The sequence below is a fragment of the Mastigoproctus giganteus genome, chromosome 7 (assembly GCF_048544385.1).
Source record: "Mastigoproctus giganteus isolate SK-2022 chromosome 7, ASM4854438v1, whole genome shotgun sequence".
NCBI classification, from domain to species: domain Eukaryota; kingdom Metazoa; phylum Arthropoda; class Arachnida; order Uropygi; family Thelyphonidae; genus Mastigoproctus; species Mastigoproctus giganteus.
The window spans coordinates 87,729,955-87,753,638 of record NC_143581.1 but is presented as its reverse complement, the minus strand read 5'-3'; the positions used below and the strand labels follow the sequence as shown (position 1 = coordinate 87,753,638).

The following is a 23,684-nucleotide window of genomic DNA, read 5'->3' as shown; positions in this document are numbered from 1 at the left end:
GCCGCTTCTCGTTAATAGGACAACCAACGAGTTGGAAAATAAAAAGATTTGTATAAATAAGCTGTGATTTATCACTGGATGAAACTATAACAACAGTGTTTCTGATTGTATCCATACCTACACGGCAAATAGGAGTAATTAGTTTATTAGAATAAGGTCTGAACATTGTGCTTTGAAATATGAACATATTAAACAAAAGACATCTTTCTATTCAGATAAAGTGGAATTTTTATTTTCTTTTTTCTGTACAGGTTCGAATAGAAGATTGTTTATAAAACAAAATAAAAACGATATTACAGAACGTTCTTTTTGAATAATAATAATTATTTTTATTCAACATTAAATAAATGCAGCCGTCGTGAGTGGTACAGTTGGTAGGATCGCCATCCTCTCCACACCGGGTGGAAAAGACCTAAGTTCGAATCTCGTCGATGATGGGAGGAATTTTTATCGGTCTTTTTCACAACGTGGCTGCGTTAGTCGGTGTCCAGCGAGGGTAACATGGGTTTTTTCTCCCGGAAACTCTGGTTTTTCGTCCAGCAAACAGAAATTCTACCTCAGAACACACGCAATTTACAGACAATATACACGGAGCAATATGGCCTTAGTCTCCGATGCTCCTAAAACTGAACAACAAAAACAACCAACAAGTAAATTCATTTTGGTGTACTTCTTGACAGTCCTCAAGAAGCCAGTTTGGTTACATGAAGTTCTCTACATCGGGTTTTGCGTTCGGGATTTACAGTTTAAGTTATCCTCTTAATACATATTGACATACATTCTCTTTAGTAATTACACCCGCAAATATTATATGATGTCAAGTATTATAAGTTTTTATTTTACACTAATAGCGTGATTTCATGGCACACCAAGAAAATTTTCAGACAATTAGAAAAATGGGAACACCAATCACAATCAGAAGCAAAACTGCCCAGGAAATATTAGTTGGGCTGCCCAAGAAGGATCATAGCAACAATGCTTAATCTATTATGTAAATATCGGATTAAAGATTAAAAGTGAAGAAGGAATGGGCATTGTTTTTTTAAACGTGAATCTTATTTCGGTTCGTAGCACTAGCAGTTGTAACCCCAAAGTTTACCAGAGTGCTAATGAGATAAATGGATTACACGCCGATCGTGTTCCAGTAAAGTCGACAAAATATAAGGACCCTCAGCATTTAAGAGTTCTGCTGAAATCTCTCCCACAATGAATTAGTTATGGTAATATCACGTAGTAATGTACAGTTGCAAATGGTATACTTGATCTCCAACGAAAGTTTTCATTTAAGATCAATATTATTGCAGGATGCATAATACAAATTGGCGATCGATTTTGTTAATAAGGTAGTAAACGCGATTTTGCCAGTAATACTTCGTTATGTATTTAAATTTTTATACTTCATTTTCATATGGTTTTTCAGTGGTAAACTATATCGTTGGAATGACCCCGGTACAGCATTTCCTTCTGCTTGTCCGTGGAGTAAAACATAACGGTGTATAATAATGAGAACAGCTGACCTCGAATGTGCTTTACGATTTTTATTCTGTTCAGTGTATCGGGGAAGAGTTACTCGACTTTCTTCAGATTTTATTTTCTGATATCCTGATATTGATTTTAGTTGATCATTCAGGCAGGTCACGGCAGAGTTTTATAGTGACATCAGCTCTCTCTACGGAGCGATGTTACGAGTGTGTGCTCGGACTTTTTACTGACATCAGAAAAGAAGATTAAATCCCTTTTCTGTGTCGGTTGATGAAAATCACTTTACATGTAATAGGCGAGACGTGTTTTGTGGAATATCAGAATGTCTTACGATTGTATAACAAGAGGTAAAAAGTTTTAAATTGTTAATGTGCCAAAAAGGCAGTTTTTTTTATGAGAAACCACATGACTGGGAATACTCCTTTTTTAACTGAATTCGCTATTGTATCAATGACTGGTAAGTTATTCGGCCATTAATTGAGATTTCTGTTCAGATCATTCATAAGAGGTGCCATGACACTCTTGTTGTTTTGCACGTCTTTAAAAATATCGAAACTTGCCGAAAATGGTTCCTTTCAAACCAAACTCGCTTTTGGAAAAGATCAGAAACAACCGGAAACAGCAACCAGAAGTAAACTGGCAATTTTTCATATTCGCCGAATGTTACACTTCATTATTTCACTTTCAGTATTTATTAGGCAGTGGAAGAATATTATTGTCAATTGAGGAAGCCACTGATTTCCTCCTCTTCCCCCTCCCTTCTGCTACTCCGCGATAAGTAACATTAGTTTTCTTTACTGGTGAAGCATTGCTTATTCGAGGTAAGTAAAGTGTAAAGTAAAGTGTATTCGTGTCAAACGGCACCAGGGGTTTTCCCCCATCTCCGCGTAGTATACATTGTCATGTGAAACAGAACACTGTTGAGGCCAGAGATTTAAAAGTGTGTGGATATTGTACATGTGTACTGTCGTGTACCGTTGTTCATCTGGTCATTTAGCCGCTGGACCCCTACTGAGGCCCAACGTTGCCCACACTTGGCCCCGTGGAGGCAGACCAGGTACACCAGTTTTACAATTATTTACTCTGGCAGGCCCTGCCACCTAATTTCCTGAGATTTCAGTGGCTAGGACCTATATAAAAAAAAAAAAAAAAAAAAATGGGGTAGACGCTAGAGGTTTAGGTAAGGCCGAGATAGGTTTTAAATGAAGGTTAGGTTAATTTTTTACATTGAAATTTAGCAGCATGCAGTGGGACATTCACGGTCGGTAAAGGTAGAGTGGGGGAAGACTGAAGATTGGGGGGAACAGATAGAAGTATGGGAACGAAAGAGAAGGCGATCCCAGGAGTGTCAGTGGAGCAAGCCCCACCAGGGAGGAAGGGGGGACAGGGGAGGGGATGAGACAGAGGCCTATCTCTTCCCCTTCCCTGCCTAGGGATGGGGTTTAAAAAGTGAACTGGGCAAAGGTGCCCAGTTCAGAACGCCAGGCGGCGTGCTGCAGCAGAGCTGCTGTGGTCATGTGGTCCAGTCATTGCGTCAAACATGGGAGAAAGAGTCCCGCCCAGAGAGAGATCATTGTCTAGTAGGAGTCCGCATATATGGTGTCGGATCGTCTATCATTTGCAATGGATGTTCAATCCTAGGAGACAGGAAGAGTGAGGTCCCACCATAACGGCCATAGTCTGGTTCAGTTTGGATGCTCATCTGCAGGGAGCCCTGGGCTAATGGCATGCATTATTGATTGCAATTTGTGTTCTCCTTCTTGCAAATAAGTCTTGCGCAAATTTGGCGAGCGCACTATATTCATCGAAGCTGTCCAGGAGATGGTGTTCCTGGTCCTGAGGTAAGTAAGTTAGTCTGGTGATTAAGATTCCATGTAGGTCGTCGTACAGTGGACATTGGTGCATCAAATGTTGCCAGCTCTCGCGTTCCCCACATGGACAATGTGGGTCCTCCACAAGCCGAAAGGCTGCAAGTTTTTCATTGAAAGGTCCGTGACCCGTCAGGAGGTAAGTAGAGTGCAGTCCTGGGTGGAGCCAAGGCGGTGATTTAGGGTACACTTTGTGTATTTCCGGAAGAAATTTCCTTGTCACTTCTCCTTTGGTGCTGTTTGTCCAGCGGATTTGCCATTCTTGCTTTAGATGCCCTAATAATCGGGTTTTTTCTGTCTTTCTGTCATTTGTAAGTTCGATGGTGTACCCCATGAATGTGACGGGCATCCCTTTAGATAGGTAGTATGACAGGCCACACCTGACAATCTCCAGGTCCAGCGGGAGAACCCCCGCCAGCACCTGGAGCGCATGCGTACTGACAGTCCTGCATGCGCGGGTTATTGTTAGAAGGATTGATCTCTGGATTGAATCAAGAATTCTTTTATTTACGGCCATGGCTGTCTTGTGGAACCAGATTGGAGCAGCATATGAGATTGCTGGTATAAATGTAGCCTTATAGTAGAGAGAGAGTTGTAGTGAAATATGAAGAAACTTTTTTTTTTTATATTCAGTAATTTTCACCGGGACTGCTGACACCTTACCTACTCACGGGACACGGCGCAATAAGAGCAAAACTCTCCAGTTTCGGTTTGAGTGACACCCCTCTCTGCCACTGTGGACAACCAGAGACGTGGGAGCACCTCATGTACCACTGCCAACTATACGAAGACCTCCGCTGCCTCTTAATAACCAGAATACGTTTCTGGCCAATAAACCAAGAACAATATCTCCTGGAGAGCGAGGACAACTATAAAGCCTTAACGCAGTTTGCGCAGGATCTTTTTACTAGAAGAAGAATATACCTACAACCTTAGCAGGAATTTTCCCACAAACTAACCACTCGTCATCCATAATAAAGATCCTTAGATGTGTCAACGAAGCAAAAACTTAACAGCTACAATCTGAAAAACTAATCATTAACTTAACCTGGATCTGACCACTGGCTTAAACTGGAGTCATTATCTGGACTTGACCACTCACACGGACGGGACAACATGTTCCAGGAATGGCATACGAAGACCCGACAAAGACATTGTGCAGTTTGCTGCCGAAACATCATTAGGCGATCTGAACCCGGTATCCTTACTCGGTTCACTTTCCATCCCTTCCCTTGGCAGGGGGATGGTTACTCTTTATCGTCCCCCCTCATCATCATCATCAGCCATTTTCAATCCACTGCAGGATGAAGGCCTCTCCAGCAACTTTCCAGTTCCTTCTGTTTTGAGCACTGGCCATCCACTTACTACTCAAAAACTCATGAATTTCATCTATCCATCTCCGCCTTTGTCTTCCAGGTTTTCTTCTAGCTCCTCTTGGGTACCATTCTGTTATTTTCTTAGTCCATCTGTCATCATGTCTTCGAGCTATGTGTCCTGCCCAAGACCATTTTAGTTCTTTAGTTTTGATAAGAATGTCCTTTACTTGAGTTTGCTGCCTAATCCATGTGTTTCTCTTCTTATCTAACAGTCTGATTCCCAATATAATTAGTTCCATTCTTCGCTGTGTAGTTCTTAGCTTCTCTTCCATTCTTTTGGTGAGTGCCCAAGTTTCACTTCCATAAGTCATGGTGGGGAGTATACATTGATTCATTATTTTACGTTTCAGACAAACTGGGATATTGCTCTTCAGTATGTGACTATATTTCCTGAATGCTATCCATCCAAAATTTATTCTTCTCTGGACTTCCAGCCATTTATCATTATTACAGCTAATAACTTGTCCCAGATAAGTATATGACTCCACCTTTTCAATTACTGCTCCTTCAATCATTATTTCCCTTTCCGTGGCATACTTGTTCATCATTATTTTTGTTTTAGCCATATTCATCTTTAGTCCAAAATCCTTACTAGCTGTGCATAACTGATTAAGATTTTCCTCTAATTCTTTGGGATCATGGCTTATGACCACAATGTCATCTGCGAATCGTAAATGGTTTAGGTACTCTCCGTTCACATTGACTCCTCTCTGCGACCAGTCTAATCTTCTGAAAGCTTCCTCAAGGGCAGCAGTGAACAGCTTCGGAGATATTGTGTCTCCTTGTCGAACTCCTTTCTCGATTTTAAATTTGCTACTGTCTTTGTCTAGTCTAATAAAGGATGTAGCACTCTCATATATTTTCTTCAAAATCATAATATATGGAGTATCTATGCCTTGTCTTTCCAGTGCCTGAAACATTGCCTTATGCTGTATGGAGCCAAATGTTCTTTCATAATCCACAAATGCCAGGCAGAATGGTGTTTTATATTCATTTGCTTTCTCCATTAGCTGTCATATTACATGAAGGTGATCCATAGTTGAGAATCCTGTCCTAAAGCCAGCTTGCTCTTTCGGTTGATTCTCATCAAGTATTCTTTCTAATCTGTTAGTAATGACCCTTGTGAACAACTTGTAGATGTGGGATAACAAGTTAATTGGTCTATAATTTCCAATTTATCTCCTTTCTTATGCAGCAAAACTATGATTGCATTATTCCACTGCTTAGGCGTCACACCTTTTCTAATGCACTTTGTGAAGAGCCTTGCCAGTTTTTGTGTTATGTCTCTTCCTCCCAATTTTAACAACTCTACAGTAACTTCATCTTCCCCCGGGGCTTTCCGATTCTTCATTTTCTTCAATGCATGTTCTACCTCATCAGGAAGAATATCGGGTATGTCGTATGTGTTGCTACTTTGCAATCCATCTTCCCCACTGCTGGTATCATTCCCTCTCTCCTTGTATAATTCTCTATAGTAGTCTTCTGCTATTTGAAGTCTTCTGCTATCGTCCCCCCTGCCATCTCCTATCTTCACCTGGTGAGGCATGGGCCTGCCCCACCGACGTTTGGGGTTATCTTCACTATTGACCCAATATTTCTGTCTTTCAACCCCCAGTCTTCAGTCTCCCTTCCCTCTCTAGCTATCTTGCGACTAGCTTTTGAGCCTTGTCAAAACTATACAAGCCCCACACTAAAAAAAAAAAAAAAATTAACTCTGCCCCGCATAACTTATCTCTTTTGGGCTGACCCAATTTCTAGTGTTAAATAGTAAACCTCTGGCCTCTACAGGGCGCCTCCGTAGCCAGGTGGGAAGGAGCAGCAGTGAGTAGCACACGCTTCTTGATTAGACCGGGGTTCGAGCCCGTCACCACCAAATACAGAAGATGCGGAAAGGTCAGGGAATGACCACCGCATATCCCGGAGCAATATGGCCTTAGTTGCTAATGCTCCTAAAAACCAAATAACAACAACAACAGCCTCTACAGTGTTCTGTATCACACACAATGTATACTACGCGGAGATGGGGGAAACCCCTGGTGCCGTTAGACCCTAAATACACTATTGTGAAGGTGTTCACAAGATGAGATTTAACAAAAACGATGCCATTTCACCTATTGCAGTGACTTACTACGAACTAAAATCTTGCGCTCATTTGTTCGTTTCATTCCACCGTTTCATTTGCGCTCATTCCACCAAGCAACCAGGGTGGAATGATGCCCATGTTTGATTGCTATTGGTCTCAACATCGTTTACTTTCTGTTCTTTTTCTTCAAATTCGTGACTGGTTGTTTTGTTGGTTACAGTTTCTCGTTTGCGACAATTTTAGTTAGCTTTTAAATTCAAAAGATAATCATAATTTGTTTTTAAATTCAGAAGTCCAAATCCATAAAATCTTAGAGTCCCATTGCAGAGAATTTCAGAAAGGCCACTTTTTTTTTCCATTTTTTTTTCTGATCTTTAACAGTAGCAAAACTACCATACCACCAGATCCACTCCTGCTAGAGAGGGAGGAAATCGGAAATTTCATTGGTATGGTTGTTGAAGATCACTTAGGGGACCGTTCGGCAGCCTTGCGGGGACACCACCTACAAAATATAGTTTCTCCATTGATTTTTAATCAGTTGACTGGCAAATTTTTCAGTTGTTGTTCGCCTAGTGATGATGGTTCCTAAGGAGATATATATATATATATATATATATATATATATATATATATATATATATATATATATATATATATAAAAACTCTTCACACCTTATTCTACAGTTTAATTTTGTTCTTGTGACGAGCTGATGTTATATTGTTTATTTTCATATTTTTTTAATTCAAAATTCATTCCCATAATTAGTAAAGCCACACTTGAAATACACGACTATTGCCCAATTTCATGGACATCCATAAAGATTTGTTCGCGATGGAAAGATAACTTTACTCAAACTTCACCACACTTTCGGATTAGTTTGTAATTTTAATTCAGTGTGATAATGATGCATTGCGCCCATATAGTCACTCGTGGAATGAATTCATTCTCAAAATAAAAGAGAGCAAAGTTAAGAAACATGTGCATACATATTTCTTAAGTGAAATGTGTAAGTGCGAAAGTGATTGACTTACGCCACTCTGATATTGAACCTCACCGACTCAAGTTAGAATCTGTGTTAGGTGTAAGCAGTCCAAAGAGAACTGCTTCAAGCAGTTCTCTTTGGACCTTATTCTTGCAGACTTTATCCTTTTTTTAAATTTTGAGACAATTCTTTTTTTAGCTAATAAAAGACAATAATTTGGCCTTTATTAGCACCTACACCACCGAAAAAAAATCATCTAAAATTTCAATAAAGCTGCGACCAGACTGGCTCTGTTCTGATGAATCGGAAGTAAATGGCCGACAACAGCCCACTGGATACTGAAGTATTGACGGGTTCTGGTTGGAATTATAAGATAGAAGGGAATCAGGTCGGGTGGGGAGGGATGTTTACGAAACTTTATTTTATTTATTTTTTTTTTTTTTTGACAAAAACATCAGCACTGGATACTTTCCTTCTCTCTCTTTGGTATAGCACAACTACTTTTTACGAAAATTGCAAAATCTCTCGCATTGAGAAAACCAAAGATTGACAACTGTGATATTCTCCAAAAGCGTCACTATATTTTTTTTATTGTCGGCTTCATCTCTGAAGATGAATATTTATTTCGCTTAGGAACTACAGTAATATCTTTAACGCACGTTTTTGTTGAAGCGATCTAAGTTAGAAGAACTCTGTTTCATAATTACTCCTCTTTGATCTAAAACTTGGGTAGTTAAAGAAGCAATTTCGCTACTTCAGAATAAGGCTTGGAGTGCGTTGTTGCCTAGTACATTTCATATTTTTTCTTACAATTGGTAGTGGTGATAGATAATGAGGAAAGGTTGGACTCATTTAAAGTTAGTACACAGTCATCAATATTTGAGTTTTGTACCACTACATTATCTTGTTGCGTTAATAATGTATCGCAATAAGGGGAGGAATCGGCTATTTCCGAATGAGGCCCCCCAGTTTCATCAAAAACTTGTTAAAGAATTAAAAATTTCTGAATCGAGAATTATGCGCTGTCCTAGGTGAATCGGTTGCTGCGATAGGGGTTTTGTTATGGTCTCTACAAGTGGAGATATTTTGTTTGGTTAGGGGGGTGGGTGACAGTTTGTTTGGCATAGTCGACACATGCGACCAGTACGTGTCTGGGTGTACCACAGGAACATTATTAAATTCAACTTCATTATTTATTTGATTTGATGAATTCTTGAGGCTAATAAAAGGCTTGAATAAAGCTTGATCGTCCTACATTAAAAATTATATATTTTTGTTAATTTCTAACAAAAGTTCAAAATTTAACTTTGCTAGATTTACCAATTGAGCTGTATGTTCGACTTCTTGCTAATCACTGGATCACCTGCTATTTACCTTTTCTTGAAAGTTAAAAAAGCAAGCTATTGTAATTTTATGTTGTGATCTTTCGAGTCCAATTGGGATGTCAAAAGTGACCAACTTAATATTTTATCTAATCTAATCTCAAGGGATTAGATTCCCTTGAGAAAGTCCTGGTAAACCTCGAAGAATGATTCTAATTCCACTTGGGCTTGAAGAATTTGATGTCTCGGAGCTTGATCCTGATTCTTTAAGTTCGAAATCCTATTATCTGGAGACAGTTCCTTCTCAATCCGGTAACTTTTCATTTGGAATATGAAACTTTGAAGTGTTGACAATACGAGTACTCACGAGTCTCTTTATTTAGCTGCCTACAATAAATCTTGTCACAACCGACGAAAACTGAAGAAGCTTTATTAAAAATTTTACGATCAAATAAATTAACCAAAAACAGTATAAATGGCAGTAAAAATACACATAATAATAATAAAACGTACTAAAAGCAAGAAAATAAATACAAAAAGCACAATATACATATAAAGTAATTTTCGGATTAATGTACTCCTTTCAACTTTGAGAAAAGTATCGCGGGCAGTGAACAGCGAATATAGAAAAAAAAAATGGATAAAAGAAGAACAAAAAGGACAGTCAGCTGAAGCTGAGAGATTCTGTGGAAGTAGGATGACGAATATTAGTCAAATTTTAAGAAGTTGGCCATTTGCTCATCATGCTGTAAAATAACCGCCTCCATAATCTAGGGCAGGGGTGGCCAACGAGTCGATCGCGGATTTAATTTCGGTCGATCACGACGAATTTTAAATATACAGTTATCCCTCGATTTGTGCACCTTGTGCAATGTAATTTTTGAGATAGTAGATCGCGGCACATTTTGAAGGAAAAAAGTAGATCACATCACAAATTAAGTAGGCCACGCCTGATCTAGGGTATATGCTGTGCAGGTTTCATTGGAAAAGGAATTAATATTATAACCAAGTGCGATGAGGAGAATCATGCACGCAATCCAAAATCTCAATATTAGAACGTGGATTACAGTTGCGTTGCTGTTCACAGTGATAATGTTCTGGGATAGCAGGAATGGGCAAAGTTGGCCTGGCGAAGAACTGATAGAGTTTCCAGAAATATTTTATATACAATAAGATTTCACAAATAGCTTGACTGAGATTGGGAACGGGAAATGATATACTATAGTTTGAATCGAGCGAACACAACACGCTAAAATACTTGCAACTATTGAGAGTTTTAAGCACAAGAACTTGAAGAAGAACCAACTGGAAAATTGAAACTTATTTGGAATTTCTCAATTATTATAATTAAATTAGAAAATTCATTAAACGAATACTGATAAGCAATTTTAAATAAAATAAATTAAATTGAATGGCTGTCCTGGACAATAAAGACACCAGAAAAGGAATATGTCTGGAAATCCTATCCTACAAGGCTCGGATAGTATTTCCAGACGCATACTGGGGATTGGGGTACCCTGCTGTCAGCATAATAGGAAGCCAGAGGAATCCACGCTGGACTGGAAACGGAAAATCCTGTCCCATAAAGGGGTTAGCATCCCATGAAGGGAAGAGAACCAACCGTCGACAAACAGTGTATCCCACGACGAGTAAACATTGCTCTAGCGTCACCCAAAGATCCCAACAGAGCAAGGTGTCCTGTATTATTAACTTTGTTATTACTGCCAGTTTGAGTGAAGAAGATATTTGGAAATGAAGAAATCTAATAGAGGGATTCTCTGTCTCTCTCTTCCTGCCTGGTACCACCAGGCAGGAAGAGACGAACCCAAGTACCGGAGAGTGAAGATGAACTCGCTGGTTATCACAGTGATGAGAAGATATAATTCACAAAATTTGCTGGTCTAGAAGAGTATACTGTAGTAATTTTGTGGAACATTCAGTTACAGTGTGCAGTAACTCATTGTAACTGGGTGTTCCACCTGTAACGTGTTTATTTGAATAAATAAATTTGTAGTTGGGATAAAATGATTGCTTCGGATGGATGAACAGAATATATGAATTTATTCTGAAAGTAGGTGCATTCCCTGGTAACTTGTACATGGTTAAGGCCCTCGTGGGTAGTACAGTTGGTAGAATCGCCGTCCTACCCACATCGTCTGAAAAAGACCTGCATTTGGGTCCCATCGCGTAGGTGACGGGAGGAAATTTTATCGGCCTTTTATACAATATGGCTGAGTTAGTCGATCTCAGGCAAGGAAGCAAGGTTTTTTATCCCGGAAAATCGGGTGTTTTTCGTCCAGAAAATAGACCATAAAACACACCAATTTACAGACAGTATATACGGAACAATATGGCCTTAGCTAAAATCATACTAGAAACAAAGAAACATGATTGAAACGCCTGCTTTGCACATAAATTACATGCGTTCTCCGGTCAGTTTACATGTTTCGATGGACTGAAAACCCACGTTTTCTTGGGAGAAAAACATGCTACCCTCGCCTGAAACCGAATAAACTCGGCCACGGAGTGGAAAAAGCCCATAAACGTTCCCCGAGTCGTTGATGAGATTCGAACCCTAGGCTTTTTCTACGCGGTATGTGGGGGACGGTGATTAAAATAACTGTGTCCTCGCGGGTAACGCAGTAGGTGGAATCGCCGTTCTCCCCCACACCGGGTGAAAAGACCCGCGTTCGAATCCCCTCAATGATGTGAGGGATTTTTATGGGCATTTTTCACAACGTGGCTGAATTGGTTTATCTATGTTTGAGACAGCATGTCCACTCCCCCCCTCCCCCGAAGCTCGTCTTTTTCGCCTAGAAAACAAGCAAATCGACCACAGAACATATGCAATTTACAGTTATGAGATATACTGGACAATATGGCCCAAATTTGCTGATTCACAAACAAAATAACCACTTTATATTGTGCTGCGCCCGCAATGTGGGCAAGTCTAAGGTGTCCAATGACAGCTGGTTCCTAAGGTGTGCAAAAATCCGGTAAGCAAATAGAAGATGCTGCCACTCTTCTACCTTACTGCAAAGGCAAGATGGATTTTCATTAAGTTCAAGATCCTGGAGGATAGAACCATGTCCAGTAATAAGGAACGTGGTATGAACATTTGGTTCAGTTCAGTCTTGTCTGACCTTGTTTGCAAATTGCACTGTGGGAACGAAGAGTTTGATGATGTGTCCTTTCGTACAGTCCCGTCTTTAGAGCCAGCCTGAGTTCTGTCCGGATACTACGCGTTTTTATTTTTCACATCTGTATTCACTATTATTAACAGTGAATACGGTATATTTGTATTCACTGTTATTCCAAAGATGTGTCAGTGACATTCCTCTTTACAACGGACGACAGGTTTATATATGCTGCATGGAGGTCGCCAGGTATCTTCCCCGTTAAGGTCCGCATTGCGGAGATTGTGGTTGCCCAGCAGTCTCTGGATATCTGCAACAGTAACAGTCGTTGGACATGTTCTAACTTTCTTATGTGTAATTTATCTACTCAATGAAACCACAATATGGTGCAAAAATAACAATAGGAACGAACGGCGCTTTATTAGAACTGTGAAACTCTTCCATTCAGGCTTCAGTCACATTTGGTAGTCCGAGATATCAATCCAGTGAAGCGCTTGTCTTTTTTCAGTTATATACACTGCTCGACAAAATTAGGAGAACACAGAAAACGTAGTGTAACTTTTGCTGCCTGCGATGAAGCGGGACAAAATTTGGTATGATGGTGTACCACAGAATAACAATGAAATGAGGAGGCAGCGAGAAGTTTCGGACAGGTATAAGGGACATTTATAGGGGTTGTACCAAAAAGGTTACATTACAGAAGTCGATACAAGATGCTCGAAAATATGGTCACATGGCAGCAATATGGCTTATGATCCCCTCCAACATCTAAACAGGCTCGACAGCGGTGAACTATGCTTGATATAACAACCCCTGGCTTAGTGCCGTGAAGGGTTTGTAAAAGTAGGGTACCTGCGTGTACCTAGGAACCTTACAATAAAGATCATAAGAGTGTCTATAAGATTCTGTGGCAACAAATCCCATTCTTCCACCAGCGCAGACCTTAACTCACGAAGTGATTGAGGAGTTAGCTGTCGACGTCCAAGGGCGTCCCACACGTTTTCGATCGGATTTAAATGATGATCGTCCTGGCCACGGCAGTCGTTGGATATCGCAAGCAGCGATCGCATATCATCCAGTTCGCAGTTGCTTGTGTAATTCCCAAAACAATTGGGAATCCAATTCTTTTTTCATATCAGTAGAACCTGATTCTTAGCAACACTAGAGCTAAGAACAAACTTAGCCGAAGGGGAAAGCCTACTATCACTAAACTCACGCTAAAGACGCTGATGAGAATGCAATTTGCAGTTCAAAAAAAAACAGAATGTGATGTTTTTTACTTCAAGTCAGCATTTGACAATATGAACCTAAAAACAAATGCTACAACTATTCGCACTTCTGAGGGAGTGGGGAGTTATTCCGGTTTTTACATCCTACATTATATACAAATCGGCCCACAAACACGCATTTGCACAGACATGAAGAATAAGGCCTTAGAGGCTAATATGCTATGTAAATAACAACAACGGGCTTTCAAAATGTATGGAACAGTTACAAATCGGAGTATTTGACTGAAGTCCGCAAATAGGTTAGCTTTTAACGAGGGCTCGATTGATGAGCAGTTTATCATTGCCTGACCATTAATGATAAAATGGCAATGAATGCCCAAATCATGGACGATGACACAACAGTCAAGAGTGAAGTGTAAATGGAATGTCAATTTCTGATAGCTACGCGTATGGCACGTACTCTTGATTGCGCGAGAGAACTTGTATCAGTGCTGAATGCTTCGTGATAGGTATCACGAAGCATACCCAACGATGCTCACTGGTCTATATGCATCATTCTTCGGGGTTTTCGTTAAAATAAATAAGAAGAAAAATTCCTCAGTGATAAGTATGCTGCTTTCACCACTTGTCATTCGTTTTTAGGGGTTTCGGTTCAAATCTCGTAGGAGACTGAAGGAATTTTTAAATATGATGTTGGGCTTTAGGAACATCAGCAGTTAAGGCCACATTGCTCTCCATGTATACTGTCTGTAAATTGCATGTGTTCTTTGGTTGATTTTTTGTTTACTGAACGAAAAACACTAGTTTCAGGGAGAAAAAACCGTGCTACCCCTCGCCTGAGATGGACTAACTTAGCCACGTTGTGAAAAAGACCCATACTTCCTCGCGTTATTGGCGGGACTCGAACTCGGATCTCTTCCACCCGATGTGGAAGGACGGCGATTCTATCAACGGTGGCATGCACGATGGCCAAATTCTTAAAAAAAAAAAAAAAAAAATTAATAAATAAAAGCCTGTTAAATCAGGAACATAGAAAACATCCGGAGGAGGGAGTAGAGTGTCTGCGCGGTAGCACAGAGATATCGTCACCGTCCTCTTCACACCGGGTGGAAAAGGCTCGGTTTCGAATGCCCATGAAAGTTCCTCGATGACGCGAGGAACTTTCATGGGCTTTTTTCACTCCTTGGCTGAGTTAGGCGGTCTCAGCGTAGATAGCAAGGTTTCCCCCCCCAGACACTGGGGTTTTTCGTCCAGAAAAAACAGACAAATCGACCATAGAACACACGCAATTAACAGACATAAGACACACAGCACGGCAGATGAATTTAAAATATGCGGGTGGCTTAATATAATAGTTTGGGTTTGGAGGAGGGAGTGGGGTATTTTCATTCTACGCTGTATGCAGATAGGCCTGTGAACGCGTGGTTGCGGTATTCTGCTTCATGCAAACCTTATGAAGTGGAGTACCACAAGAAGTGCACCACAGTCTGAGTGACTGATGTGCCAAGTACGCAAGAATATTTCTAAGCTTCTGTAGACTTTGAAAGTATTTGAGGATAATATTTAGTGCACCTTCCAACAGCCTCCTAAACTCGTGTAGAGGATTTAAGTCCGGAGTTTGCTTTTTTTTTGTTTTGGTAGTTGTTGGCGCATCGGCTTCTGTGGCCATATTGCACCTCCCAAGGTTTTTGCAGTACTTTGATCCAAGCCCGAGGCGGGAATCGAACCCGCGACCTTTGGGTTGCCGGGCAGGTACTTTACCCACTCGGCTAGCCCGGTCGGCTCCGGAGTTTGCGTTGTCTGCCATACAGATATTCATTTTGTATTCGATTTGCTGTTGAGTCGGTGTGTAAAAGGAAAATTTCTCTCTTGCTCCTGCATAACATCTCACGTTGGGGCAATGATGTTATCTTTGCAGTTATTGTGATTCTTTGAAGCACAGTACACTACCCAAATAAGCAGCCCCTGTAAATGTCCCATTCAACAAGTTGATTAGAAAAGCAAAATGCCGTGGCGTTGACGTCCTCCAGATGATTTTACGTCTCGAATCTAACTGTAATGCAAATATACACTGAGTGATCACTGAATTATGACCACCCCTATGAAAACTGAATGCGACCCGTTCACCACGTGAAGTACGAGAGTGCGGAGTTAGTCGACCTACGTACCATAGATCAGGGGTCAGTGGTTCAGTAGGCAGTAAAATTCCGAACGTGATGTGTAAAAGGAAGGATTTATCGGACTTTGATAAAGGACAGATCGTGGGTGCTCGAAGAGCTGGTGCCTCGATTTCCCAAACGGCTGAACTTGTGGGGTGTTCGAGAGCCGCCGTAGTTAGTGTACCAGGACTGGCGTCAAAATAATCAAACAACGACCCGACTGCAAAGGTCAGCGAAAGGTTGAAGTTAGAGATGATCGCCGGGTCCGACGACTTGTACAGGCGCAGCACTGGTGAAGAGTTGACTACCCAATACAACATGGGCCAACCTGGAACAATATCTGGCATGACCATGCGTCACACGCTCGCACGTATGGACTATACTAACAGGCGACCCCTACAGCATCCTCTCCTAACCAAGGTTCATCGGTGTAAAAGATTCACCTGGTGCAAAGGGCACGCATGTTGGACATTAGAAGACTAGAAGAAGGTGTGCTAGTCGTATGAGTTACGTTATTTACTCCACACCGTGGATGGTCGTGAAGTGACTTGACGTCAACAACATGGGGCTCTTCATCCATCATTCATGGTATCAAAAGTGCAGGCCAGTGGAGGCGGTTGTATGGTGTGGGGCATGTTTCACTGGCAGGAACTTGTACCCATGGTGCATGTGGAACAATGTATCAGTGGTCTCCACTATCGTCGATTGTGTGCACCCCGCTATGTTACACTTTTTCCCGAATGGCGATGGTGTCTTCCGAGACGACAATGCGTGAGCCATCGGGCACTTGTGCGGGAATGGTTTGAGGAACACTCTTCTGACTTCCAGCATATCGATAGGCCTCCTAACTCTCTCTATATCAATCCCATAAAGCACTTGTGGGAAACTATGGAAAGGCATATCACGCGGCTGGATACACCAATCACCTCCATACCTGCATTGCTGACCGCATTACACACAGCTTGGTTGGCCATACTTCCCTTCCGACACCTTTTTGAATCAATGCCACGTCGGATAGCTGCTGTACTGAGGGCAAAAGGAGGACCTACGAAGTATTAGGTAGGTGGTCATAATTCAGCGATCACGGAGTGTAAACTCCTCGATAATTAGATTTGTGTTAAGCTTCAAAGAAACTAAGGCTAGGAGGTGTCTATATATATTGTGCCTGTAATTGCATGCATTGTTCGGTCGGTTTTCCTGAGTTTCCCTCGCCTGAGATCATCTCAACTGCGTTGTGAAAAAAGCCCACAAAAATGCATCGCGTTCTTGACGGATTCGAACTATAACCACTGTGCAACTCTTCAGGGCGACTCATCATTGAACAATCAGTACACACCGCTATTGTTCCTAAGCCCATGCAGAATTCTTCTACATCTGCACTAATTCAAATGCTCTCTACTGTAATGAAGGGTGAATGAAAAATACACCATCATTTGGCATAGAGGCTACCCTCATAAAACTTCCTTTGTCGGGTCTATACCCTAAGAAGTATGCTGGCGTTTTGGTATCGTCGATAAACTATCAAGCAGCAAGATGTGTCGTCAATTCTGTCTTCATGGCAGCGCTCAAAGGTATCTCTTCATTCAAGATTTTGTTATAGAGCTGCCTCTGCCTGGTCTGCGTACGTGATGCGGGAAACCTTCTGCAAAGTCTTTGGACAACCGTATAACCTGCATTGTGCTATCTGCCTACACCTGGTCAGGTCAGCTACCCTCATGCCTTCCTAAAGCTGTCTAGAAAAAATGATGTTCAGACAGCTGATTCAGAAACAAAATAATCTTTCCAGGTATTCTTGACACCGGGGCGATTGGGACAGCGGAAAATTTCTCGGCTGACCCTCAAACAAAAAATCCTAGTGAATATATAATCGCAGGAAGTTGAAATTTCATAGCTTACAATATTCGTAAATTTATGGAAAAATCCTGTTAGAAAGGAATTGTATAAATTAATTATGATTATTCTTTTTTTAGGTAATTTTTTTTCGCACCGACCATAGTGTAAATGGTGCAGATTGTTTATGTATTATCTCTGTACAATTGCGTGTTTATTAGGCGATATGCATGGTTGTGGGAGTTGAAAAACCGAAGATGCGGTTTACTTTATAAATAACCCTATAAATAAAGTAGAAAGGAAAAATAAGCAGCTTTCAATTGCTGAACTCCATTTCCGCTTCCACGCGTCAAGCTCCATTGTCGCCTTTGCATGAAGCTCTTCCTCAATAAATCATCCGTATGATCTCTCAGCATGTCAAACCTCGTATATTTTTGAATTACAGTAAGTTAAACGCTTACAATTTACCCGGCTAATTTTTCTTATTTCTGTTGTTTCAAAATTGCGTTTCTCTGTTTCCCAAATCACGTGGAACGTAAGCTCGTTTTTCCATTACTTTAAGTATTTGCCTATCACCAGAGAGAGTTTAGTGGTCCCTGACGTGACCGGTTGATTTACCGAACGAAAAGTTCCTTCCTTGCCCGCTTTGCTCATAAACCACGTTGCTAGACAAGCTGTGTCAACAACTGCATCATCGTGGAAAGAAGAAATATTAATTCGCATGCGATATATGAAATCGGCGCCATCATTTTGGTCTGTAATGATCCAGTACTTGCTTGTTTGTAATATTTGTGAAACGTGTGTTGCAAAGTTACGTGTTGTTGGTGCTGGAGGGTATTACTTAGACAGTAATGCGCCGTATATATTTTGTCTGAATTGCGAGTGTTCTTTGAAGATAATAAAGCACTCAGAACAACGCTGAGTGCGTTATTATGTTCAAATCACACAGTCTACCTACGCACCATGCCGATAAGGAATATCTTGCGTGTATTCTGCGGTCAATTTGCTTGTTGCTGTACGGGAAAAAAAAACAACAAGAAGAAGAGTTACCCAAAGTAAAAGAACATGCAATCCTCTCTCGAGACCGACTAACTCGGCCACATTGTGAAAAAAAAAAAAAAAAAAAAGCCTATAAATCCTCGTGTCATTTACGGGATTAGAACCCGAGCCTTTTCTATGTGGTGTGCTTGTAGTCACTGTGCTACATGCGAGGACAAGTTGCGTGTGTTGCTTACATTTTGGAAGCCAGGGTATGCGCCCTCCTGGGTAGCACAGTTTGTAGAATCTCCGTCCTCCTCACATCAGGTGGAAAAGACCTAAGTTCGAGTCCCGTCGATGACGTGAGGAATTTTTATGAGTCTCTTTCAAAACGTGGCTGAGTTTGTCGGTCTCAGGCGAGTGTAGCATGGTTTTTCATCCAGGAAGCAGAACATCGACCTTAGAACACACGCAATTTAGAGACAGTATACACGGGGAAACGTGGCCTTAGTTGCTGATGCTCTTAAAACCCAACAATCACCGGGGTATGTGATTCCAGAACTATTTTTCAACAACGTTATAGATTGCTAATCAGATTGTCAGCCGTGATCTTTCCTTAAAATTATGATGATTGTCTGTGTTTTTGAAGATTTGAATGAAACATTCTATACGACACCAGCGGAATTATCCTTCTGGAGTATCCAGAAAACTTGTAATATCGTCCAAAGAATTATAAAAGTAGCTCCTAATTGTATTAAATCTTTTGTGTAACATTTTATAAAAAAAATTGATATGTACTCAGTTGGTATCTTCGCAGCAATGGCAATCGTGTGCTAACATTGATATTCAGTTGGTGCAATGCAAAACCTGGCTTCCACGTTGTTCTCAGATGCAATAGACCAGGCATGTCAAACATGTGGGCCGCATGCGGCCCTTAGCAAGCACACCTGCTGCCCGCACAAAGGACACTGTAGCGATTCGCAAAATCTGTTAATTGAAGTAATTAGGTAATTTTGAATATCGCGCGCGGCTGCTTTAGGACAAGAATTCTAGCATTCTTGCAAATTTATTGGTGTAGGTACCTGGTCCTGATCCGAATTCCACGGCTCACAAGTGTAAAAGGTTCCTCTCTCGTTAAGGTAAACCACTCGGCCTGAGTGAGAGAGTGGAACCAACGAGCATGAGGAAAAAACTGATCTCGCTCGTAACAATACATAAGCTGGCCTAAATTTCGTTTCAGTTTTTTAACTGGTGATTTTATTGTTAATTTAATTTTATTATTAGTTTTCAGATTGCACATCATCTTTAAAAATGGCCAGTGCTTCTCCAGCTAAGAGAAAAAGGAAACTGAACGAAGAAGGGCGAGTGTTTCAAGAAAAATGGGAATTACAGTATTTTTTCACAATGGTGAATGGAAAGATACATTGTTTAATTTGCAACAAAATCATTGCCACGCCAAAAGAGTACAACTTGAAAAGACATGAAACGAACCATCGATCTTACGATAAATATGAAGGCCCAATGCGTGTCTCAAGACTCAAGGAATTGAAGGCTAACGTGAGACAGCAACAGGCTTGTTTTGCGAAAATTGAGAAAGGGAATGTCGCTTCCGTTACTGCAAGCTATGAACTCAGCCAAATGATCGCCATGAGTGGGAAATCTTACAGTGAAGGAGATTTCGTAAAGCAATGCCTTGTAAAAACGGCTCAAATTGTGTGTCCAGAAAAAGCACACTTATTCAAAGATATTTCATTAACCAGGAACACTGTTGCTGAACGGATTGATGAAATGTCAAGTGATTTGAAACAACAGTTGAAGGCCACATCATCAAGATTTGAATATTTTTTTATTTCTATTGATGAGACCGTTGACATCACTGGAATAGCACAGCTTGCGGTTTTCATCAGGGCTTGTGACAGTGAATTTAATATTTATGAAGAACTGATCCCCATGCATGACTCCATAACAAGCCAAGGACATCTTTGAGAAAGTCGAGCAGGTTCTGCATGACTATGGTTTGGATTTGAGTAAACTTGCATGCTTATCTACCGACGGTGCTGCGAATATGATTGGCAGACATAATGGTGTTGCGGCCATGTTACGAACAAAAATAGAAAACTCGCATCCAGATTCATCATTTGCACATTTTCACTGCATTATTCATCAGCAAAATTTGTGTTCAGATTTTAAAATTGGATCATGTGCTTAGTTTGGTCACAAAGACAGTGAACTATATCAGAGGCCGTGTTCTCAACCACCGTCAATTCAGCCAGTTGTTGGAAGATATGGATAATCAGTTTACCGATGTTCCATTCTACACAGAAATCCGCTGGTTGTCATGTCACAAAGTGCTGAAAATATTTTATTTGTTGAGACAAGAAATAATTGTTTTTGGAGATGAAAGGTCAAAACACGGATGAAATAAAAGATGAAAGTTGGCTCCAGAATCTGGCTTTTGCTGTGGACATTACTGTACAATTAACTGATCTTAATTTGAAATTACAAACTCATCACTCAGTTGTACGATGACATCAAGTGCTTCATTACAAAACTAAGCTTATTGAAGTCACAGTTGTCAAATGAAAATTTAGTTCATTTTCCTAAGTGCAAAGAGCTGAAAAACACTGCCAAAAAACACTGAGTCTGTACTTAGCCTTGCTAAGTATGACAGTCACCTGGAATTGTTGTCAAAAGAATTTCAGGAAAGATTTCGTGATTTTTCTTCTTTTGAACATCACTTTGCATTATTCTCAACACCATTCACCTTTGATGTTGCCAAGGCAGAAGAAAGACTGCAGATGGAACTATTAGAAATGCAGTCGGATTCTACACTCAGAGCAAAGTATCTTGAAGTGGGGATACCTCGTTTCTTTTCATACCTTCCTGAAAAGTTTTAAAACTTCAGAAAGTTTGCCACAAGGATTATGGCAGTGTTCGGTTCTACCTACGTGTGTGAACAGTTATTTGCCTTCATGAAATCAACAAAAACTTCTCAGAGAACAAGATTGATTGATCAACACCTCTCATCTCTTATGAAAGTCGGAACTGCACAGAAATTTCAGCCAGACATAGCAAAAATTGTCATTAAAACGAGGTGGCAAGCCACAGGACAAAACACTAAAAATAGTCGTAAATAAATGTTCATTTTGAACTGTTGTAATTTTTGTACAATGTATTTGTTGCTGTTGCATACAAGTCTATGTTGCCGACCGGGCTAGCCGGGTGGGTAAAGTGCCTGCCTCGCAACCCAAAGGTCGGGGGTTCGATTCTCGTCTCGGGCTTGGATCAAAGTACTGCAAAAACCTTGGGAGGTGCATTATGACCACAGAAGCCTATGCGCCAACAACTACCCCAAAAAAAAAAAAAAAAAAAAAAAAAAAAAACAAGTCTGTTGCCGTTTAAAATTTCTTTTTTTTTTTTCTTTTGTTAAACTACTTCATTACTTTGCATTCATGAATGTGGCCAGCCGCTAAACCATTTGTATGCACATTGTATGTTTCTAAGTTTAAGTAATAAAAATATTCTGCAATTAAATGACTTCAATTAGTTGTCGTGTGCGGTGTGGACGAGTACCCAGAATCATCTGTCCAGGTGACTGATGATTCTGGGTAGCCAAGCGGTCAGACACAACAACAGAACACACACATAATACACACAAACATACACTACTTATTTCTGGCCCTTCTACAGTGGTACTGTTCTTCACAGAGATACGAGGCGGAGATGAACTGACGTTCTAGGTGCCGCCCATTACAAAAACACATGTCCACATGTCGTGTGCGGCAACCCTCATGACAACACAAATGTGACCCATATGGCCCTCGGGGGACCCTCAGTTTTACATGCCTGCAATAGACCATATCAGACTGAACCAATTACACAAGTTAATAAATATTTTTTATCGGATAAAATGTGTACTAGAGAGATCTTTAGACTGATTCCAAATTGTTTTCGGCTATCCTATAGAACGTTTAGTTTTTGTGATGAGATCGGTTGACTAATTTTACCACTCATAATTTATATATATTTAGCCAACTACATGAATATAATTATTATTATTGCTCATACATTCATAGTTATGTAATAGTTTGAATATATATATCCTTGTTATTTCATAATTTAATTTGATTATAAATTGTTTCGGGTATGATCCGATGAATTACTGAAACACATTCATTGTCATGCTTCGAAAATGTAAAAATCACCCCAATAAATTCTACTATGTGCGCGCGGCTCTTTCCTAACTTTTTTTTATGACAACCCCAAACACGAGAGGTATTAGAATCTATAGTACTTGGTACCGTGCTTGGATTTGTGATTGTGAAGACGAAAGAAGATATTTGTTGACATTCGACCTAAACTTCTATAGACTAATTTTTGGGAAATACGTATGAAGGAAGGTTGTTCCTGAAAACGGCAGTTGAATGAATAAACGAGGAAGATTAAAAGTTGGTTCTGTGGGTTTGAAGTTGGACAGTAAATGGATGTTGGCTGGGCTGCACGTGTTCGGACTGTTTTGAAAGAGAGAGAGAGCGGGAATTATAGAAGCCAATTCAGAAGAACAGTGCCCATGGAAGTATCTGTAGAAGAGGCATGCAGCAGAAACAGTACGTCTATGATAAAGGGAGTGGAGAGACCCTGTTAGAGTTGAATCATTAATTAACCTAACTGCCCTCTTCTGAATGGAATCAAGAAGCCGGAGAGAGGTTTTGGGGGCACCACCCCAGATATGGGAACAATATTCCATGGCAGGGCGAATTTGCGATTTATACAGAGTGAGTAGCTGTTTTGAAGAAAAGTAACGCCGAGAACGAAAGAGAAAACCAAGATTTTTAGATGCAGAGGAAGCAATATTTGTAATGTGCTTGTGCCAAGAGAGATTAGAAGTCAGGGTAATCCCCAAAAGAGATATATCATTTTGCCTAGAAATCGGAGTGTCACTAAAGATAAGCATAGGAGCAGAAGAATCCTTTTTGCGAGATATAAGACAAGACTGAGTTTTAGAAGGATTGAAATCAACTAAGTTGTCTTTGCCCCACTGGAAAATTACCTGGAGACCGGCATTTAAGGAATTGGTAGAAGATATTCGAAAAGTTGAAGCTGATTGAGCAGAGCAAGGTTTCTCAAAATGGAAAGTGGAATGCAATGTGCTATCATCGGCAAAACTATGGATAGGATTTCCAGTCAGTGGAAGAAGGTCATTAATATACAAGAGTTGGTGGGGGGGGAGTGGAGAA

The 23,684-nt window shown here is 40.5% G+C and overlaps 1 protein-coding gene across 1 annotated transcript; it reads left to right on the top strand.

The window, feature by feature from the left end:
* Positions 1-19,758: 19,758 nt before the first annotated feature.
* On the top strand, positions 19,759-20,433 carry LOC150083050 (general transcription factor II-I repeat domain-containing protein 2-like). The gene has a single exon (XM_090378374.1). It carries the CDS (start codon positions 19,759-19,761, stop codon positions 20,431-20,433), a length of 675 nt encoding a protein of 224 aa, XP_090234500.1.
* Positions 20,434-23,684: the final 3,251 nt, after the last annotated feature.